We start from the raw sequence: 19,238 nt of genomic DNA, 5'->3' as shown, positions 1-19,238 counted from the left end.
AGTTTCAGAGGAAATGGAGAGGGAGGAGTCCAGCACTCACTCAATGGAGAGAGGGAATAAATCTCCTCTAAGGTCCTTTCCAGTTTTAAAGTTATATGATTCAAAGATGACTCTGGCTTATAGCTTAGAAACACAAATGTCTGAGTTGGGAGGCAAGTCCTACAGAGATGGCGAGAGCAGACCATTCATGGCATGAATCTTCAGCATTACAGCTCAGACACACATCAAACCTGCTAGAAGCAAGTCCCAGGCACCATCCCTTCCATGGTCTACCTTTTGAGATCCTTCTCTGAGCCAGGTTCCCCTGACCTATGACTCTATCCCTGTGACTCACAGGGATGATCCAGGCTCTGGCAGGATTCTTCACCTACTTTGTGATCCTGGCTGAGAATGGTTTTAAGCCTATTGATCTGCTGGGCATCCGCGTCAACTGGGAAAATCGACACCTTAATGACCTGGAGGACAGCTATGGACAGCAGTGGGTGAGTAGAAGAGGTAGTGCAGTAGTTACCAGTAAGAGTGAAGAAGTAACAAGGAAAAGTGGCTTTAGCAAATTTTTGAAGAGTAGGAGAATGGAGGAGCCAGGCAGACGGAGTTGATACCTCATATCCAGTCCTACAAGAACATTCTAATGTTTGTCCTCAACCTCCAGTCACATCAACAGACATTCTCTTTGTTTACAATGACTTCATTTCTGTTAATACCTACTGTCTATTGTTTGTCCTTATTTTCCTGGGTCTTTTTGGCTTTCTTGGACCTGGAAGCCTTCTTTGTCAATCAACTTCTTGGGGCTGATTTCTGTTTTTCCAGATTCTAATCATCATTGCCCCAGAAATGAGTGCTGGGTCCTCTCTTTCCTACTATGCTCCTTTTCCATGGGAGTTCAAAGAATATGATTTTAAATCTGAAAACCTATTTTCTTTGTGTATTTCTTCTCGTTGTTCTAAACTTTTTAAAGTTAGAGGATGCCTCTCTGTATTAGTCATTCCTAACACTCAAGATGAACAAGAACCAAACTGAAGCCCTCCAACCAACAATATGTATTAAGAATTTTAGTAAGTATACTTGTTTGTATCTATGAACACTCCAGTCCCGATTTCTAAGGCAGTAGGAGACGTGATGATTTTTGCTAGAATCATTGGACTGTAGAGTTCACATAGTCTATAGAGGACACATAGTCCATTATTATCATTGTACAAATGAAGAATCTGAGTCTGGAAAGATTTAGTGACTTGCTGAAAGTCCCACAGTGAATCCTTACAAGAGCTGGACTAGAATTCTGGACTTCCCGGCACTTTCCCACTTCACCATGGTGCCTCCAAACCAAGCTAATTGTAAGTTTCTCAAAAGTATGTCAAAATGAGGGTTGTTGGAAAGTTGCCCCTCATACACAGTAGGCTTCCACTATCTGAACCTCATAAGGCCAACAGATGTCAGTGTTCCCAGCTACCAACACTGCTCCAGGGGCCAAAGATGCCCAGAGTCCTCTTCAGTTGTGTACCTTGTCAAAATTTCCTCAATCCTCAAGTCAGGCCTCATGTTAATTTTATATCTTGATACTATCTCCTTCCTACCAAGTTGAAGCTTAACATGTTTATTTATAATAAATTAAATATAATTAAAGTTAATTTGAATTAACATCAAATTGCATCAATGACATCTTGAGGTATTGCAAAACGGGTTGAGAACAATTGCCCTGAGAAATAAACACTATGAAGGCAGGGTCTGTGTCTCTTCCACTGCTGTAATCTTCAGATAAATGAGTATAGAGTTGCCTATCCAGGAAGTACCCTACAAAACTGCTAGATAGCTCCTCATCTTCTAAATTCCTCCAGCAGTAATTCCATTGATCACCATTCATTCATTCATTCATTCAGCTCAAATATTTGTCAAGCATCTTCTGTGCACCAGGTACTGTTTTTGCCTTGGGGATATGGTAGTGAACAAAAATGGCCAAGTTACTGCTCTCATGGAGCTTACATTCTAGTTAGGGGCACAGGGTGGGAGGCAAGAAAGATAATAGCCAAATACATAACATATTGGGTCAATGGATTATAAGTCTAAATGGATTCCAAGAGGTGTTGGCAATTGGGGTACTAGAGCAGGTGAGACAGAAAGATAAAGATGGTGATCAGAGAGAAAAGACGTGCTTGAAATTAAAATTCAGACAAATTGTGACTACTGGAAAAGACAATGTCTGGAGTTTAACCATGGGAGCAAGCAGCCCGGGTTGGGAGAGGAGGACACCTCCCCCCACCCCACTGGAGGAGAAGGAGATCAAGATACTGTGAAACCAAGGCATGGAAAGGATAATCAACATGGATATTTAAATCTCCAAAAATGAGAACAGGAGCATTTAGAGTGACAGTGAGTCAGGAGCTAAAATTTTCAAGCGGTGATGGGAGAGACTTGGCATTGGTAGCTGGCTGCAGGGGAGGATAGTGGTGGTATGATCTGATGCACAGAAATGTGCTGATTTGTCTCATTCTAAGTCCAGCGCTTGGCTCATCAATTTCCAGCCTTTGTTCTTCTAATCACTTAGGGCTCTATATTTCCCTCCAAATACAACTTTGACCACATGCCATGAGGTTCTTTCTGTAGTATCTCATTATTGGTCAGTTCTACATGTTTTCAAATTCTTTATTCCATCAGTTATTTATAAACATGCTGTTCTATTTTTTTAAACATGGGCTTTTCCTCCAGTCTGACTTAGGCACACCGCTCTTGTGTTCCCATAGCCCCCAGGTGATCTCTCTCTTATAACCTACCTACTGTCAATCAGCTTTTTGACAGCTACTTACTGTGCTGACATAATGAGCATATTTATCTTCCCCACTAGACTCTAAGTTCCTTTTGTGTAAAATGTGAATGAAAGAATGAATGAATGGATGAGAGAATGCCTCTCCTCTGGTACCACCCTTTGGGCATCCCTTTCTCCTCTACACGTGGATTTCCCTCTGGCCCCATCTTCCTTATCAGTTTACTCTGACCCCGCTTCCCTCTTGAAGTCCATCTTCTTTTATACCACCCTTCTTAATAAGTTAGTAAATATTTATTGAGCCCTACTACCTGCCAGTCACTGAACTAACCATGGGGAATGGGGCACAGAGATAAGTAAGACAAGGTCTCAGTCAGGTACGGAAAACATATAAACAGCTCATAATCCAACAGGAAACATGGTAAGATAGAGATGTGTGAAGGGCGGGAGAAATCTAAAGATGAGACGTAACTCAGCCATGGGGTCCGGGAGATGGAAGGCAGGAGAAGGAGGAAGCCTTGGAGGCATATCTGAATCCCTTCTGACACTGACGGCTCCCCTCTGCCTGTCCTCCCCGAGACCTATGAGCAGCGGAAGGTGGTGGAGTTCACGTGCCAGACGGCCTTCTTTGTGAGCATCGTGATCGTGCAGTGGGCTGACCTCATCATCTGCAAGACCTGCCGCAACTCAGTCTTCCAGCAGGGCATGAAGTGAGCGCCTGCCCGCCCGGCACACTCGCCTGCCCACGCTGCACGCCCACCTCTCCCTCCCGATTTCCAACACACCTTTAAACATTGCTTCCCAGAAACAAGATCCTAATATTTGGGCTCCTGGAGGAGACATTTCTGGCTGTTTTCCTGTCCTACACTCCAGGCATGGATGTGGCCCTGCGAATGTATCCACTCAAGTGAGTAAGGGAAGGGATGCAAGGTGGGACGTCCTTGGGCACCGGGAGAGTGCATGGGAGGAGGTGTGGGCAGGGACGTCAAGGAGGGGCGGGCTGCACTCATGTGAATGTAAAGAGAACCGCCTGTGCTCCCACAAATGCATCTTATTTGGGGAGGGACTAGGGACTGTGCCAAGTGATTGCAACACACCAGACATGCAAATTTAGGAGACTTACCAGTGCTTAACAGAGTGGCATCTTTTTTATGATAATGTGTGATATAGCTGTTGCGGTCTACATTGCTTGGAACTGATGCAGTCATAAAAATAGCCTAATCTATGCACGGCTAATTCTGCTGTACTTATGCAAATATGTTTTAACGTGCATATATGTGCGTGGGCATACTGAAATTCTTATTGTCTGGTACCTTGTTTGGTTCAAGTCCCACGGTTTTGCTTTTTTATTTGTTTGTTTTTTATATTAGTATATGCTTGTTAACTTTTTCTGTTTAACATTTTTAAAGAGAAAAAAGCAAAACTCCCATTTCACTCCCACCCCTCCCCCACCCCAGTTGGTAGCCTTTGTTAATGATTTAGTGTGTATTCTTCCAACTGGTTTTCTACATGTTTACACACTTCGCTCGCCTTTCTGTCTCTGGCAGTGGTTTACACAATGCTCTGTATTCTGTAGCTGCTCGATTAATGCTTAATAAAAGACATTGGCACTGCTCTTAGATACTGACAATCCCAGGTTTGAATTTCAACTCTACTGTGTATTATTCTATGACCTTGGACAAGTCGGTAACCTTTCCAAGCCTCAGCTTCACCTACAGAGTCTCGGTGACACATACCTGGCATATTGTTCTGAGAATTACATGCAGAAATGCATATAAGCCACAGAGCACAGCACTTGGTCCTGGTGGGTGTTTGCTCATAGTGCAGTGTTGTTGCTGCTGTTAATGTCAACATATAAGTGATAGTAAATGTGGTTGAGCATTAACTGTGCTCCCAAGCACTCTGTAGTATATATATCTTGACCATAAAACTCATCACCTAATATTATAATTATTTATTTTGTGTGTTTATCTAGTAACCTCTTTTCCCTGATCACTTGAGCTCCTAAAGATCAAAGACTATCATGCCATCATTTTTATTTCCCCAGGACCTAACATAGACACAGAGTAGACATACGATCATCACTGCTGAATGAATGGGTGACTGCATGTATGTAACTGTTTATATTGGTTGAGGGCTGTGTGTGTATGTGTGTGTGTGGTGAACCATGGCCTGGGCCTGTGCTGTCCAATATGGTAGCCACCATCCTTATGCAATTAATGAGCTCTTGAAATATGGCTAGTGACACTGAGAGACTGAATTTATAATTTTTAGTTAACTGAAAGTTAAAAACTAAAGCAGTGTCAAATATTTTTCTGTTAAATACAACTTCATTGTCTTGGTTGGACCACATTTTCTTTTAACCAGTTGAACATTTAGTGTCTGACTTGAGATACAGTCAGTGTAAAATACTGACTGGATTTCCAGGACTCAGCATAAAAGGGTGTAAAATAACTATGTTTATCTTGATTGTATGTTGAAAGGGTAATATTTCAGATATTTGGGGTTAAATAAAATATACCATTAAAATTAATCGCACCTGTTTCTTTTTATTTCTCTTCAGTGTGGCTACTAGAAAATATTAAATTTCACTGTTATATTTCTGTTGGACAGTGCTGGTCCAGGCCATCCCTCTACCATCCAAGGGACAGGTGTGGTCCTGATTCATCCCCTCCCCAGAGTCCATTTTCCCGATCTATAGACAAGGTTCAGGAAGAAAAAGATTTCCCCATCTTTGCCGTACAGAAGAGTATCTATATTCCCTGGCAAGATAACCCCACATGTCTAGTCTCAGACAGACCCATCCTGCTTGGACTTTGTGGGTGCAAGGCCCGGACGATCTGGAAAGCAAAGGGAGTCACCCTCAGTGACTCCACAAAAGCCGGTAGATAGACTCCATGAACACTGCATGCACCTCTAATCTGGCATCTATCACGTTCTGTTCTCATTGGCTTTTTATGTTCCTGTCTTGGGCCCCTCTGCCCTCACTCCCCAGGCTCTGACCTCCTCAGACGGAGGGATCAACCTCCCACACAACAAAGGAAACAATCCCTGTGCGCTGTTCTCTCTGGCCTGCTGACCCGCCTTGCTCTGGCCCCTCTGTCTCCTCTCCCACTGACCGGCGTTTGCTCTCTCCAGGATAGCCTGGTGGCTCTGTGCTACTCCCTACAGCATCCTTATCTTCATCTATGATGAAGTCAGAAAATTCATCATTCGTCATCATCCTGGCGGTGAGGCTCCCCTGCACCCTGCTCTGAGAGGTCACCAGCCTCCTGACCAGCTCTCACATCCCACCTGGCTCCTCCAGGCCCGTGGCCATTCTCCCCGGCTGGCTGCCTGGCTTGTGCTATGCCCGGACCCCACCCCCTAGTCTTTGGGCCCAGCATGGGGGCCCTGTGGTCCACCCTCAGGCCCCCCACCTCATCCTCGCTTACCCTTCCGCCTTCTCCCTTGATGCCTTCTCCAGTTCACTCTGGTCTCTTCTCTCCCACAGGCTGGCTGGAGAGGGAGACCTACTACTAAACTCAGCAGAGGAAGCGCTTCCCATGACACGGGGTGTCCTGAGGGCTGGGTGCTGGCGGGGGCTGGGGGTAATGAGTTTGGCAAAACATCAGGGAAAGCGTATTAGCTGAGGCAGAGAGATGCCAGGAGGAAGTGCCCTGGATGAGAGAGTGAGGCAATCCTAGGGCTGGACTGAGGGCACCACAGGTAGGAGAGGGGAAGCCCAGCCTGTGTCTGACTGGAGTCCAGTGGGGAGGTTCAGTACCCCGTCAAGACAGTAAATGTTTGCAACAGCCCTCAGCTGTCAGATGTGTCGCTTCTGATTTTTGGAAAACGGGGATCACTGGGACACCTCTCTTCTTAGATCTTCACGGTAGCCAGGCAGGAGAAGTCTTTCAGGGACCACAGTCGAGGCTGGGAGGGGAGCAGAATCAAGCATCTTTGCCCCTTGAAGGCTGTCCCTCAAAGTCGCTGTCCAACCCACTGGAGAGCCAGGACAGGACAAGCCAAGCTGGGATCAGAGAAACCCAGGAGGTGAGAGAGGAGAGGGGAGCCACACCTTACAGAGGGATCACAGAGCCCACTCAGTTCCTCAGATCAACTTACAGAATCAGAGAGTTTTCGTGCTAGGAGAGGCCTTATTTCATGGATGAAGAGCTTCAGGTCCAGAGTGGTTAATGACTTGGGAGGGGTCACGTGGCGGGTGGTGGATGTGGGGCTGCAGCCCCTCCTCTGCGGGAGGGAATGGTGCTCCCTGACCTCTCCTCCAAGTCATTAGGGCATCTCGACTGCATCCCATCCCTGGGCTGTTTTCTCTGGTGTAGCCTTGAAATAGAGGCTGGTGGGGGAGTGGGGGCTGGAGTATCACTCAGTGGTAGAGTGCGTGCTAAGGATACGCGGGGTCCTGGGTTCTATCCCCAGTACTGACCACCATTGAAAAAAAAAGAAAGAAAGAAATAGAGGCTGAAACAATGCAGTCTGGATCCCTTTAGCCTTCACTTTGGGCAAAGCTCCCACCCCCTCATGCCCCAGCTCCCCACGGGGTGACGGACGTGCCCAAAGCCTGGTCTCCGAGCCTGGGCCCAGCCCTGGCCACGTCTCGGGGAGGCGAGCAGCCCCGGCAGCGCTTCTCTCCTGCCCGCTTTCGGCGGCAGCTCTCCCTTCCTCTTCTCCCACTCACTGGCTCTTGCTTCATGAGCTAGTCCGCTGTGCCCGGTGGCTCAGCTCACTGTCAGGCTTCCTCATGAGGAGAGGGTTGGCTGTGCTGAAAAGCATACAGAGTAAGAGGGGAAAGCCAAGAAAAGCTGGGGGAAACCGTAGACTGTCACCAGAAACAGAGCACGTATGTCAAGCGACTGCACACCGCGTCTGGCGGTGGACAAAGGCCGTACACCACCCATGAGTCCATACAACCAATTCGTTCTGACCGCCCCACCCCGTTTCACAGATGAGGAAACCAAGCTGTCTGATTCCAGAACCTGCACCCTTAACTACTTTCCAGGCTAGTCTTACAGTGAGGGCTGGGCCAAAAATACACGGGCAGCAAAGAGAAGGCCTTCGTGAGGTAGACCAACCGCTACTCCCCTGCACCAGGCCCTCCTCAGAGGTCTGTGTCCCACCTGTTCCCCTCCCTTCTCCAACACGGGTCTCCTAGGGACAGGACTATATCAGTCTGGGGTCCTTCTCCGGCTGCTGACGCGGCTGAACCAGACCCTGGAAGATGGAGGGGCCAGGGTGTGTGTGAGTGAGGTGGGGAGGGGGAGCATGGAGGGGCCAGCTCCTCAGGTTTCAGTAGCAGGAGCTTCGGGTGTCTGGTGGGTTAAAAATACAGAGGCCCCAACTTAAGGTCATTTGATACCAGTAGCTGAGGCCCGTAAAGTCTGAGAGCCTGAAGGCAGGGGTCTAGAGGGAAGGGACTGAGTAGAAAGTAGGGAGCATCAGAGAGGTGCATAGGGAGGAGGGGAGGGGCTGCAGCTGCTGCAAGGGATGTGGGAGGCTCTGGAAAGCCAGGGGCAAGGAGAGGGAGCAAGACGGGATGAAGGGTCTGGTAGCTGCAGCAGAGGGGGAGGAAATGGAGCAGGACTGGGCCCCCATTTCATCCCATCTCACACCCTGGGGGGTACGAAAGGTCAGATTCACAATGGAATGAGTCCAATGCCCCGATGCCTCTGTCCCTGTGTTTCCCCTTCCCCAAGAGCGCAGCCAAAGTGAGAAGTCGGGGCTGGATGTCATCTGGGTCATGTACATCTGGGCGAGTCTGCCTGTCTCTCTTGCTGTCTTTGCTCTGGTCGTGGGGCTGTGGGCATGCTAGTCACTCTCCTGTGAGACCAGGAGATGGGCTGAGGTCTTCTCAGCTCCAACATGCCTCGCTTAGGCTAGCTCTGGCCTCTCCTGCTCCAGTGACAGCTGTCTCTCTTGGACCCACTCCTGCCACGTTCTTGAGATTTTCCCTGGCCTTCCTTGCCGAGCCGTGTAAGGTCTGCCCCCCTGGAGTGTGAACAAGTTATTCCTCTAACGTAACTTCATGGCACAAAATACACACTTGTCCCTTCGGCATCGGAGACACCTCAGGGTGAGGATGGGGGCTTCTGACTTTGATCTAGGTCTCCCTCGTGCCTGTGCTTATGGGTGCATGGTAGGAGCCCTGGAGGACCATGAAGAGGGTCCTTCCTTCAAGGTACCCAGAGCTGAACTCAAGCACTCCACCCTCAGCCCCAAGCTGGGATCCAGGAAGTTAGAACCCCCCCCCACCGCAACCCTGTATTGGTTCTCAGTGCACAGAATTAATCGACACCCTTGGCTCAGGGCACAGGGCCCACCTCTTCATGTTTTCCAAATGTTAATTTTTTTCCCCTACTGTTTATACCTGGTCCTTTTGGTCTTGTCGGAGATTCAGGAATGAATAGTCGTTCTTCGCTCTCCTTGGAGTCATTCAGTCTGAGGAATCCTCCCTTCCCACTGTGCCCTAGAGAACCAGCCCCGTGGGATCAGAGGAGAGAGGACAGCAGGACATGGTAGCCGAATAACTTTCTCCCTCCCGTCTGGGGCTTGTGGGCAGAGACGCCCCAGATCCGCATCTCTAAGGATGGATGTGGGCCAGCGCTCCACGCCCCACGCCCCGTCCTTCCCCTGCATTCTCCAGTTAGGAGTGTTAAGTGAAGCAAAGGAAACAGGCTGGAGCTGAGCCAGGGCACCAGTCCTGGACGCGGCTCCATCTTTTATTCAGAGAATGACCTCATCCTTGGTCCTGGTTCTTTAAAGCCAAGTGCAGGGGGTCTCCTTCCTGCAGCCTGGATTGCATTTGTACTGCCCCCCTTCCTCCCCAGGATCAAAGAAACAAACAGGCCTGACCCAGGGGAGAGTCCCAGGTTTTAGAACTTAGAGTCAGTACTGCATTTGTCCCCCTTTTGTCCTTTATTACGAATGTAACCCCTGACCCAGAATGCCTCCTCCTCTCCAGCCCCATTTCCCTCTTTCTGAGTACCCTTGGCCCCCTTCAGCTATCCCCAATTACTCCAAACTTCCCCTCCCCCAGCCAGCTTCATTTACCTCCGACTCATCTGGTCTTATTTTTAGCTCCAGCTTTTTCCTTTCTTAATATGGCGATGAGCTCTTAGGCCGGCGTGGGGACAGGGGCTGAGGAGCCCTGGACATTGGGGAAGGGGGAGGGGAAGGAGGCTCTGGGAGCCTGGATGAGCGGTATTGGAGGTAGGAGGTCCCGGCCCTCATGGAGCCGGCCTGGCCTCAGAAGGTTATCCATCTCTCCTGCCAAACCCGGAGACATATTTAGACAGGACCAGGTGGGGGCAGAGGGGTGCCAACCTCAGGGGCAGCTCCGATTCCCTCCCCGCCCCCTGCTCCTATTCCTCCTCCTGACCCTTTTTCTCTTGGCTCTGTCGGCAGTTTCTCCAGGACCCAGCAGTGTCCTCTGTCCACTGCTCTGGGCCGTTCCCCACCCCACCCCCACTGTGAGCCCCTAACTCAGGACTCGGGACCCAGGGGCCCCTCCCTACCCCAGCTAACCTCTTCTGGACCAGGAGAGCCGACCCAGATCCCACTACCTCCACGCGCGCTGCAGACAGGATGGGGGCCAGAGCTGTGCCGGGCCTGCGGCTGGCACTGCTGTTACTGCTGGTGCTAGGGACCCCCAAGCCAGGGGTGCAGGGGGAGGAAGGGCTGGACTTCCCCGAGTATGATGGTGTGGACCGTGTGGTCAATGTCAACGCAAAGAACTACAAGAATGTGTTCAAGAAGTATGAGGTGCTGGCGCTGCTCTACCACGAGCCCCCCGAGGATGACAAGGCCTCGCAGAGACAATTTGAGTTGGAGGAGCTGATCCTGGAGGTGAGTGGTGGGGTCTGCAGGCCTGCAGAGCGCACCAAGCCCCTCTCTGAGCCCCCCATCCCACAACTCCAAGTAGATCTTCGAGGGTGGGATCGGGGGGCGAGGGGCAGTGCAGCAGGACTCTGTCCTGACCAACAGGACGAAAGTGGCATGTGATCTTAGCCGAAAGAGAAACATAGATTCAGGAAACCAAAAGTACCACCTAAGTCAGGCAGTTTTAGGAGGGAAGGGGCACTGCAGGGGGAATTCTCCTCCGTGCTGTAGGAGCCTAGTCGTGTGAGGTTTGGCTAAGACCAGGGTGACCTTGGGAGGAGGGCAAAAAGCTTCGGGGGAAGGGGAAGACTGCAGTGCACCCTCAAATCTACTTTCCTAGCCAGAAAGTGCCATCTCGCTATACACCTCAGGGGCTCCCCAAAGAGATCCAAACAGTATAAATTTAAATATCGCTGAAATTTTATTTGTGTGTCATTTATTTAACGGCTGAAGGTTTACTAGAGACCACCGTGCTACCCATTGGCTTCTCAGTCCCCTCTCTCCTCCCACTCACGTCCCCATTTGCCCCTATTGGATCAAGCTGGGGGCCCTGATTGGAAGATTCTTGTGTTTGGAGGAGGCTTCACAATGCTGTCCCTAACTTGTCTTTGTGGGAAGATTCTCCTCAGCCCCAAGCTGACCTCGGGTGCGGAGAAGAGAGAGCCTATTGTTACAAGAGAAAAAGCCTGTGTTTTGCGATGACTGGGAGACATGGCCACATACCCCTCCAGGAGCCGGGCTATGTTGGAGTTTCCTTATCCACGTTTCTGCAGCCCCTTCACTAGCTTGGCAGTACAGATAGGCCCCGGCTTGCCCAGAGCTTGGAATATTTCAGGGCAAGACACCAGGGCTGCAGGCTCTCGTTACTGTGTGCCCCTGTGGGTGCTGGAACCTGCCGTCTGATTAATGAGCTGAGTATTTTTATCCTGAGTGCTCAGCATCCCTGGCCATCCACCTGCCAACTGCCTCCCAGCCCTGTCCTCCTGAGAATCCGGGCACCCGAGTCTGTGTTTGGTGGGGTAAAGCTGCAGACGGTGCCCAAGGCAGAGTGCATCAGGGTGCAGAGCTCGGTGGATGGGGCAGGGATCTAGGGTGGGACTATCCATATTCTGAGGACAGGCTGAAGTAGACAGTACAAAGGACAGTCCCGCCTGATTGAGAAGAGCCCAGCCTATTTCACCTCTAGTCTCTCTTGTCAGTCTCTCTGCCTCTGAGAGTGACCAGTGGAGGCCATAGTGACCTCTACTTTCTGCTCTCTGGCTTTCCCCACACCTCAGCCACATGACCAGACCCCACCGCCACCCTCCTGCCCTGGCAAAATTCTTCGCACTAGGAGTCACTCAGAAGAATCTCAGGGTTGGCTAACATCACCCCCACACTGAGTGTGGTCTTTGATCAGCATAGACAACAGGGCTCAGCTCTGAAGGAGGGAAGGGCCACAGTCATTCTGCAGCCAGATCCCACCACATCGCTAAGGAACTCTGAAGTACATACATGCCATCTTAAAGTTCAACATAATAAGCACACTGTAAATGAATTATACAGGTTCAGGGACTAAAACTGAACCAAAGACCAAAAGGGTGGGGTTGTAGGAAAAGTGGAGCTATCCTGGGTCCTAGCGCAGTGTCAATGTCAGCTCATATTCCCTGCATCCCAATGACCCAGCTGGAAAGCATGAGATGAGGAACAGTGGCTACTAAGAATTCCAGGGCCTGATTTTAACCCTAACTCTCCTTTCAGTTAGCAGCTCAAGTCCTAGAAGACAAAGGTGTTGGCTTCGGGATGGTGGACTCTGAGAAGGACGCGGCTGTAGCCAAGAAACTAGGTAAGGGAGGGGTGAGAGGAGCAGGGAGGTGACGGTGGCTGGTGAGAAAACATTGACATTTGAAGGGTTATGACTGAACCCTATTGAAGGAAAGGGGTCCCAGCCTCTCCTTTTTCCTTATAGAGACCCACGCTCAAATCCAAGAAAGAGCTGGAGGTGGACTTCTTTATACCTACCTACGAAACAGGGCTAGGTGCTGGAGGAAAGGGGGAATCAGGGAGCACAGGTGGGGCTGGAGAGGCCTCTGCAAACTCCTCTTCCAACCCCTCCCCCTCCAGAGCTGTGGCCAGGTGTTACAGCACTAGCCACCAGGGGGCAGCACAGACCTGAGACTCGACTCGGATGTGGGTGGGGGAGGGGTGGTCAGTAATGAAGTCATCTGGCCAGTAATAGCAGAAGGTTAGAGGGCTGGACTGGAAATCAGTAACTAGAGTCCTCAGAGGAAGTAATAGGGGTAGCGGTTTCTAGTTATGGCAGACAGAGAAAGGGAGAAAGCTTGCTAGTCTGTATCTCCCTATGTCCTCCCCTAGAACCCCACCCAATCTGAGCTTCTCCTTGGAGAGCTCCTGGCGCCAGCCACCTGGGCTAAATCCAGGGGTATAGACACCTGGGACATAGGGGCTAAGAGGCAGTGGAGGTGAGCAGGGCCGGGGCCAGGGAGGTGAAGGAGGTGGGGTCCAGTGGGATTATGGAATGGGCTGCCGCCCTGGATTTGGACCCTTGGATCTGTGGGGAGGTTGGAATCATGGCATGCCTTTGGCTCACTCCCTAGGACTAACTGAAGAGGACAGCATTTATGTATTCAAGGGAGATGAAGTCATTGAGTATGATGGCGAGTTTTCTGCTGACACCCTGGTGGAGTTTATGCTTGATGTGAGGATTCCCCTGGACCTAATGGCCTTGCTTTAAGACCTCATGTCCATCTGACCAACTCCAACCTCACACACATACACACACACAGGCAACAGAGAGTCCATCCCTCCCATTCCTCAGCCCTCTTCCCTGATCCCTCTCCCTGCCTCTACCACTGAGGACAGAAACTCACTCCCTTCCTTCAATGTCCTTGCTCTTCCAGGTCCTAGAGGACCCTGTGGAACTGATTGATGGGGAACGAGAGCTGCAGGCATTTGAGAATATCGAAGATGAGATCAAACTCATTGGCTACTTCAAGAGCAAAGACTCAGAGCGTGGGTGACCCCCAGACTCCACTCTTCCCCTCCCTGGGTCCCCCAGTCTACCTGTCTTCCTAGCTCCCCCCTTTGCCCACTGGCTCCGCACTCCTGCTCCACGACCCTCTTGCCATGGTCGCTCCATCAACTGCCCTGATCTCCCTGCACTCTGTGGGTTTCCCAGACAGGCACCTTCAGGATTCTCCCTTCCCCTCACCTTATTTAACCACACTCAGAGGACTAGAAGGGGTGGTCTTAGAGTGAACCCCACCTGCCAAAGAATTGGGGAGAGACTGTTGAGGAGCTGGTTCCCTGGCAGACCCTGCCTTCCCTGGAGACTGACTCTGCCTTCCCCCCTCAGATTACAAAGCCTACGAGGATGCAGCGGAGGAGTTTCATCCCTACATCCCCTTCTTCGCCACCTTCGACAGCAAGGTTCTCCTCCCTGCAGCTGTACTGGGTCTCCCTCACTCCCCTCAGCTGCCCTACAGACCCCTCTCCCAGAATCGATGGGGAAACCCATCCCTCCCTACACACCAACACTCCCCACCCTTACCCCACCCCACAGATTTTAGATTATATAACTTACCCCTCGCATGTTCTACCAAAGCCCAGAGAAGTTAAGACACTTGTCCAGTGTCACAATGGCAGTGACAAGGACCCAGGCTGTCTAACTCCCTGCCTGATATCTGCTCCCCCATAATACTGCTTCTTGCCATGACCCCATGTCCCCTGCTCCACTTTGCCTCCCCAAAAAGGTGGCAAAGAAGCTGACCCTGAAGCTAAATGAGATCGATTTCTACGAGGCCTTCATGGAAGAGCCTGTGACCATCCCAGACAAGCCCAATAGTGAAGAGGAGATCGTCAACTTCGTGGAGGAGCACAGAAGGTGGGGAGCACGGGCAACGCTCTGAGCAGGGAAGGCTCCTCCCCAGGCCAGTACACACGTCTGTGAGATGAGCTGGGGGAACCTCAGCCAACTAGGAGGCTGGTCTCCCCTGGAGATGTATACACTTCTGGGTACCAGTGTGCACTGGTACACTGGCCATTTTGCACAACATTTTGCAACCCAGCCCTGAGCCGGGAGCTTTACACACAGAAGGTGCTCCATAAATGTGTAGTTTATTGTGATGTTGATTGGTTAGAGGGAGTGCTGCTGGTATTTAGTGGGTAGGGGCCAGGGATGCTGCTAAGTACCCCACAGGTCACAGGACAGCCCTCCCACAACAAAGAATTATCTGGCTCCAAATGTCCCCAGTGCTGAGGTTGAGAAACCCTGCCCTACCCGCACACGAAGTTCTCTTCCTTCCCAAGACTCTACAACTGGAAATACCCACTCATCAGTGTAAACACTACTTACTCCACTCTCTCCCATTAGATTATGGTTCCCTTCATCGGGGCAGGAACATGTTTGCCTTGTTCAACTCTGTCTACACAGCACCTGGCACAGTGTTTAGAACATCTCCGACACTCGATTTTATTGAATGAATGAGTGAATGAATGAATGAACACCCAGATGTCCAGTTCTTCCTCCCAAAAGTCTCTCTTCCAGTCCCCTTGCCCACCCTCCACTCTCCCACCTCCTTTAACCATGCAGTGAACTGGGCCTGGTGCCCAGAGCTTAGACTTTGCCAGATGGCTTTGTTCCAGGCTACAAGCTAGCTGTCTGTGCCCTAGGCGTGACCCTGTGGCAGCCTCTGCTGCGGGGACCCTTTGGAGGGAAGGGTGTCCTTCTCACCCACTGAGCAGTGACTTTCTGTCTCTTCTAGATCAACCCTGAGGAAACTGAAGCCTGAGAGTATGTATGAGACCTGGGTGAGTCCCCCTGGATGGAGCTGGGCCCTCAGGGGATCATGAGTGACTGAAGACACCAGCCCTAGAAACATCCAGCCCTGCTGCGCCTCGTGTCTAGCTTGTAGGAAAGGCAGTGCACCAGCAAAGGCTGAGGGTTTCTGTTCTGAAGAATGTGACAGGAGTTAGGAGACACATATGAGTTGATAAAGATGACAAGGGGGGGGCCTCAAGCTCTGGGGCTGAAGGGTTTGTCAAAGGAGGGGTGGGGGCCCTGGAGTGGAAGGGAACAGTGTACTTGGAAAAGGGTCACCACCACAAGAATATATCCGATCCAGAAGCTGGGTTTCCACAAAATCTAGGTCCAAGGAAGATGGGGGTGGGGTCCTGTTCTGGGCTTCCTAGCTTCAGGGAGTGTCGCTAAGGTCTCCCCTCCACCTCCCACCCCCTACAGGAGGACGATCTGGATGGAATCCATATTGTGGCCTTTGCAGAGGAAGCCGATCCTGGTGAGGGAGGAACACTGGATTGGACCTGGGGGGCGGGGGCATTGGAGAGACAGGGAGACAGGGTACTGGTCAGAGCGTGGGCTTTTAACACATGAAGTGTGTCTTTTAGAGCATAGTTTGCAAGCAGCCTGGGGAGAGGCCTGTGGGGTTGTGGGAGGCAGGGAAAGAGAACTGGACTCCTGTTTCCTGTATGCCCCATCTCACACTGATCACTTGTGTTCCCTCCGAGATGGCTATGAGTTCTTAGAGACCCTCAAGTCTGTGGCCCGAGATAACACTGATAACCCTGATCTTAGCATCATCTGGATTGACCCTGATGACTTCCCCCTGGTAAGAGACATCACTCAGGCACTGCTGTCCAAGCAGGGTCTCGGACTGTGGCACTTCCTGAGGGGAGCTTGTGTCTGAGTTCCTATCCCATCTCCAAGCAGGAAGACCCTGTTACATGCTCAAGAGCATGGTGGGGCATGGAGGGCGCCCTGAGAAAGGGGAAATGGGAGCGGGGAGTGTGGGAACGACACGATTCCCAGAGCAGAGGCTGGGCAGGCAGCTCATGTGCCTAGGGCTGGCTCCTTCTAAAGAAATCCAGAGTTTTGGGGAACAGAAGGGCACATTAACTCTGCACATGGGTGTACACAATCGCAGAATCAAAGCACAGAGATTCCACATCTCAGGGCATGGATTTTGTTTCCCAGCTGAATCACCAACAACTAACACTGATGAAAGGGGAACTAGATGAACAAGCAGAAATTACAGAGATTGGAAATTACGGAGTATAACTATCTTAGTTAAGAGATGCAGAAACTGAGGGCCAGGGAGAAGTGACTTGCCCAAGGTCACAAGTTCAATCAGTAGTAGATCCAGGACCAGAACGGGGTTTGCTATGTAGCTTTCCTCAGAAAGGAGGGCCCAACACCCCCAGCTGACCCTCCTGAAACTTTTCTTTTGGGATATTTACCCTCTAATTACTTATTTCCACCCATCCCCTTCAGGCCCTACAGTTGGACCCATCTGCCACCCACCATGGGTTCCAAGGGTCCTCCCTGTATCCTCCACTAAGTTGCCATATGTGGTCTCTCTACAGCTGGTTCCATACTGGGAGAAGACGTTTGACATCGACCTGTCAGCCCCACAAATAGGGGTCGTCAATGTTACTGATGTGAGTTTCCTTCCCTCATCTCTGTTTGACCAGCAACTCTGCTTCCCAGCATAGCTAGCTCTCCTCTGCTCTAAGGAGGAATTGAGTCTGTCACACAGGAATCAGACACAGCCAGTCTAATGGCTGGGTAGAGGGAGAGATTCCTGCCCTGAACACACCCGTCTCTACTTGTTGCAATCAGCTGCTCATCCTTCAAGGCCCAGTTCAAATCTTCCCTTCTCCATGAAGTCTTTCCAGATCTCCCGTTTGGAATCATTCCCTCCTTGGCACTCCCAGAGCCCATTTGTCATTGAGAACATGACTTTTATATAGTTATTTATGTATCATGTCTGTCTCTTCCAGTAGACTTTGAACTTCTTGAGGGCAGAAATCTTCTCATTCACATGTAGCAGATGCTTCAGAAACATTTGCTGAGTTGAATTGAATAAGTCACAGTCTGCTTTCATATAACTCTCAGTCTAACTGGGGAGGTAGGCAGGTATTCTGTTAAGTACCAGGCCAGAGCTGATGAACTCTATAATAGAGATGCCAGTAAAATGCTGGGAAGGCACAGAAACCACAGTAATTTCTGCTTGAGAATCAGAGAGGGTTTAAAAGGTGTAACATTTAAAAAGTGGAGATTGTTGTAAATCAATTGGACCTCAAGGAAAGAAATAAATTTAAAAATTATTTAATCAAATAAAAAGATACAGTGGAGATTGTCCTGTGTACAGGAGTTTTACAAGTGAAAATCATAAGAAGTTATTTCCAAACCGATGGAAAAGTTAGTACAAAAGGTCAAAAAGTAGGAAAATGAATATCAGGTTTGGGGAAAGGCAGGTAGTTTTTTATGGCTTAAGGGTCTAGAGATCTCTGAGGATGGTGCTGGAAAAGCAGGTTTTGTAAAGTCTTGAATGTTAAAGAGTTGCTGACTTCATTTTCTGGGCCATGAAGAGTTCCAGTGGTTTTGCATCAAGGGCGTGATTGGTCTGTTTTAGGAAGTTCAGCATGGCAAGGGCTTGTAATAACGAAAGGAAAGGAGAAAGTGTATTTGCTGATCCAGCCATTCTTTCTGACCATTGTCACTATTCTGAGCTAGACCTTTACCTGAACAGCTTCCCTTTCCACTGACAGATGAAGAGAAGGGACAGAAGAGGCAGGGAAGGATGTGCAGAGTCCAGTGAGTGGGAGGGCAGGTCTAAAGACCTGAATCAGGCTTAGCTCCGGTCCCCTCCCTGTGCCATGTCCTAGGCGGACAGCATATGGATGGAGATGGATGACGAAGAGGACCTGCCTTCTACCGAAGAGCTGGAGGACTGGCTGGAGGATGTGCTCGAGGGTGAAATCAACACAGAGGATGATGATGATGATGACGATGACGACTAGCTGCTGTGACAGCTATCTCCCAGCTCCAGCTGCTCTCGTCATGCTCCCTCCTGCCTTCCCTGTCCTTCCCTGAGCTCCTCCAGGGACACTAGGTCATTCTCTGCCATGGGGCCCACTGGGGTCTGCATGTTGGGTGCTGAGATCCTGATCCTCCTCACCTGATAAGGAAAGGAGCTGCTTTTCACACACCAGCCCAGCTATCTCATCTGACTTCTGTTTCCTCTCCCACAATGTCCCTGTATCTATTATTTGTTTCTTCCATCACTCCCTACACGCTTTCTTGTGACTTCCCTCTTGCCATATCTATGGGCCCCCATCTCTCTTCTGCTCCCTCCACCTGAACATACTCTTCCCTTACTCTCCCAAATCCTATATCCTTCTGACTTTCCTATCCCTGGCCAGGAGGACAGGAGGGTACTGTGTTTCGGGCTGTATCTCAGCCATCTCTTGTTAATGTATTTGGGTCAAATGAGAGACCTCAATAAAGGAACTGGGGCAGCATGAGCAAGTGTCTGCTGGTGAGGTCTCACCCCTATGGTAGGAGGGAGGCAGCCAGAGGATGGGGGATTTAGGTGTGGGTGCCTAGTTAGGGGCCTGTGATCAGAGGGGGATGGGGCTTCTCCCTCTGGGCAGTGATCCCAGAGAAGCTTGGGCTATTTATCTGCTGTAAGTCAACAAGCCTTTTCTGAACACATGGTGTTTGTCCAGCACTGCTGTTAGGCTCTGGGAGAACAGAGAGTGCCGGGCCTGTCCCTGCTCTGGAGCTGATTAGCCTTCCTGGGAA

The 19,238-nt window shown here is 50.4% G+C and overlaps 2 protein-coding genes and 1 long non-coding RNA gene across 4 annotated transcripts in view; 2 read left to right on the top strand and 1 right to left on the bottom strand.

The window, feature by feature from the left end:
- Positions 1-6,370, top strand: part of ATP1A4 (ATPase Na+/K+ transporting subunit alpha 4) — a 28,590-nt gene extending 22,220 nt beyond the window's left edge. The window contains 5 exon segments of the mRNA XM_006173934.3: positions 337-482; positions 3,338-3,468; positions 3,564-3,665; positions 5,897-5,988; positions 6,252-6,370. Of these exon segments, the coding sequence (XP_006173996.2) occupies positions 337-482; positions 3,338-3,468; positions 3,564-3,665; positions 5,897-5,988; positions 6,252-6,280 (500 nt within the window). The 3' untranslated portion in view covers positions 6,281-6,370.
- Positions 4,287-9,991, bottom strand: LOC106730062. 2 transcript variants are annotated; one of them, XR_004313945.1, is made up of 4 exons: positions 9,809-9,991; positions 9,126-9,224; positions 6,866-7,523; positions 4,287-6,770 (listed from the first exon to the last, which is right to left on the bottom strand). It is a non-coding gene; the product is annotated as an uncharacterized LOC106730062 (long non-coding RNA). The 2 variants fall into 2 exon arrangements; XR_001366490.2 differs by having other exon boundaries at positions 4,287-7,523; positions 9,809-9,980.
- Positions 9,992-10,012: 21 nt separating this feature from the next.
- Positions 10,013-18,958, top strand: CASQ1 (calsequestrin 1). The gene is made up of 11 exons (XM_006173935.3): positions 10,013-10,603; positions 12,377-12,461; positions 13,234-13,334; positions 13,537-13,648; positions 13,992-14,065; positions 14,389-14,519; positions 15,400-15,445; positions 15,876-15,930; positions 16,160-16,260; positions 17,015-17,089; positions 18,320-18,958. Exons 1-11 carry the CDS (start codon positions 10,343-10,345, stop codon positions 18,452-18,454), a joined length of 1,176 nt encoding a protein of 391 aa, XP_006173997.2. The 5' UTR covers positions 10,013-10,342; the 3' UTR covers positions 18,455-18,958.
- Positions 18,959-19,238: the final 280 nt, after the last annotated feature.

This window comes from Camelus ferus, chromosome 21 (genome assembly GCF_009834535.1).
Source record: "Camelus ferus isolate YT-003-E chromosome 21, BCGSAC_Cfer_1.0, whole genome shotgun sequence".
Classification (NCBI taxonomy): Eukaryota; Metazoa; Chordata; class Mammalia; order Artiodactyla; family Camelidae; genus Camelus; species Camelus ferus.
Note: the sequence above shows the minus strand (reverse complement) of the source record. Positions and strands in the feature narration are given on the sequence as shown.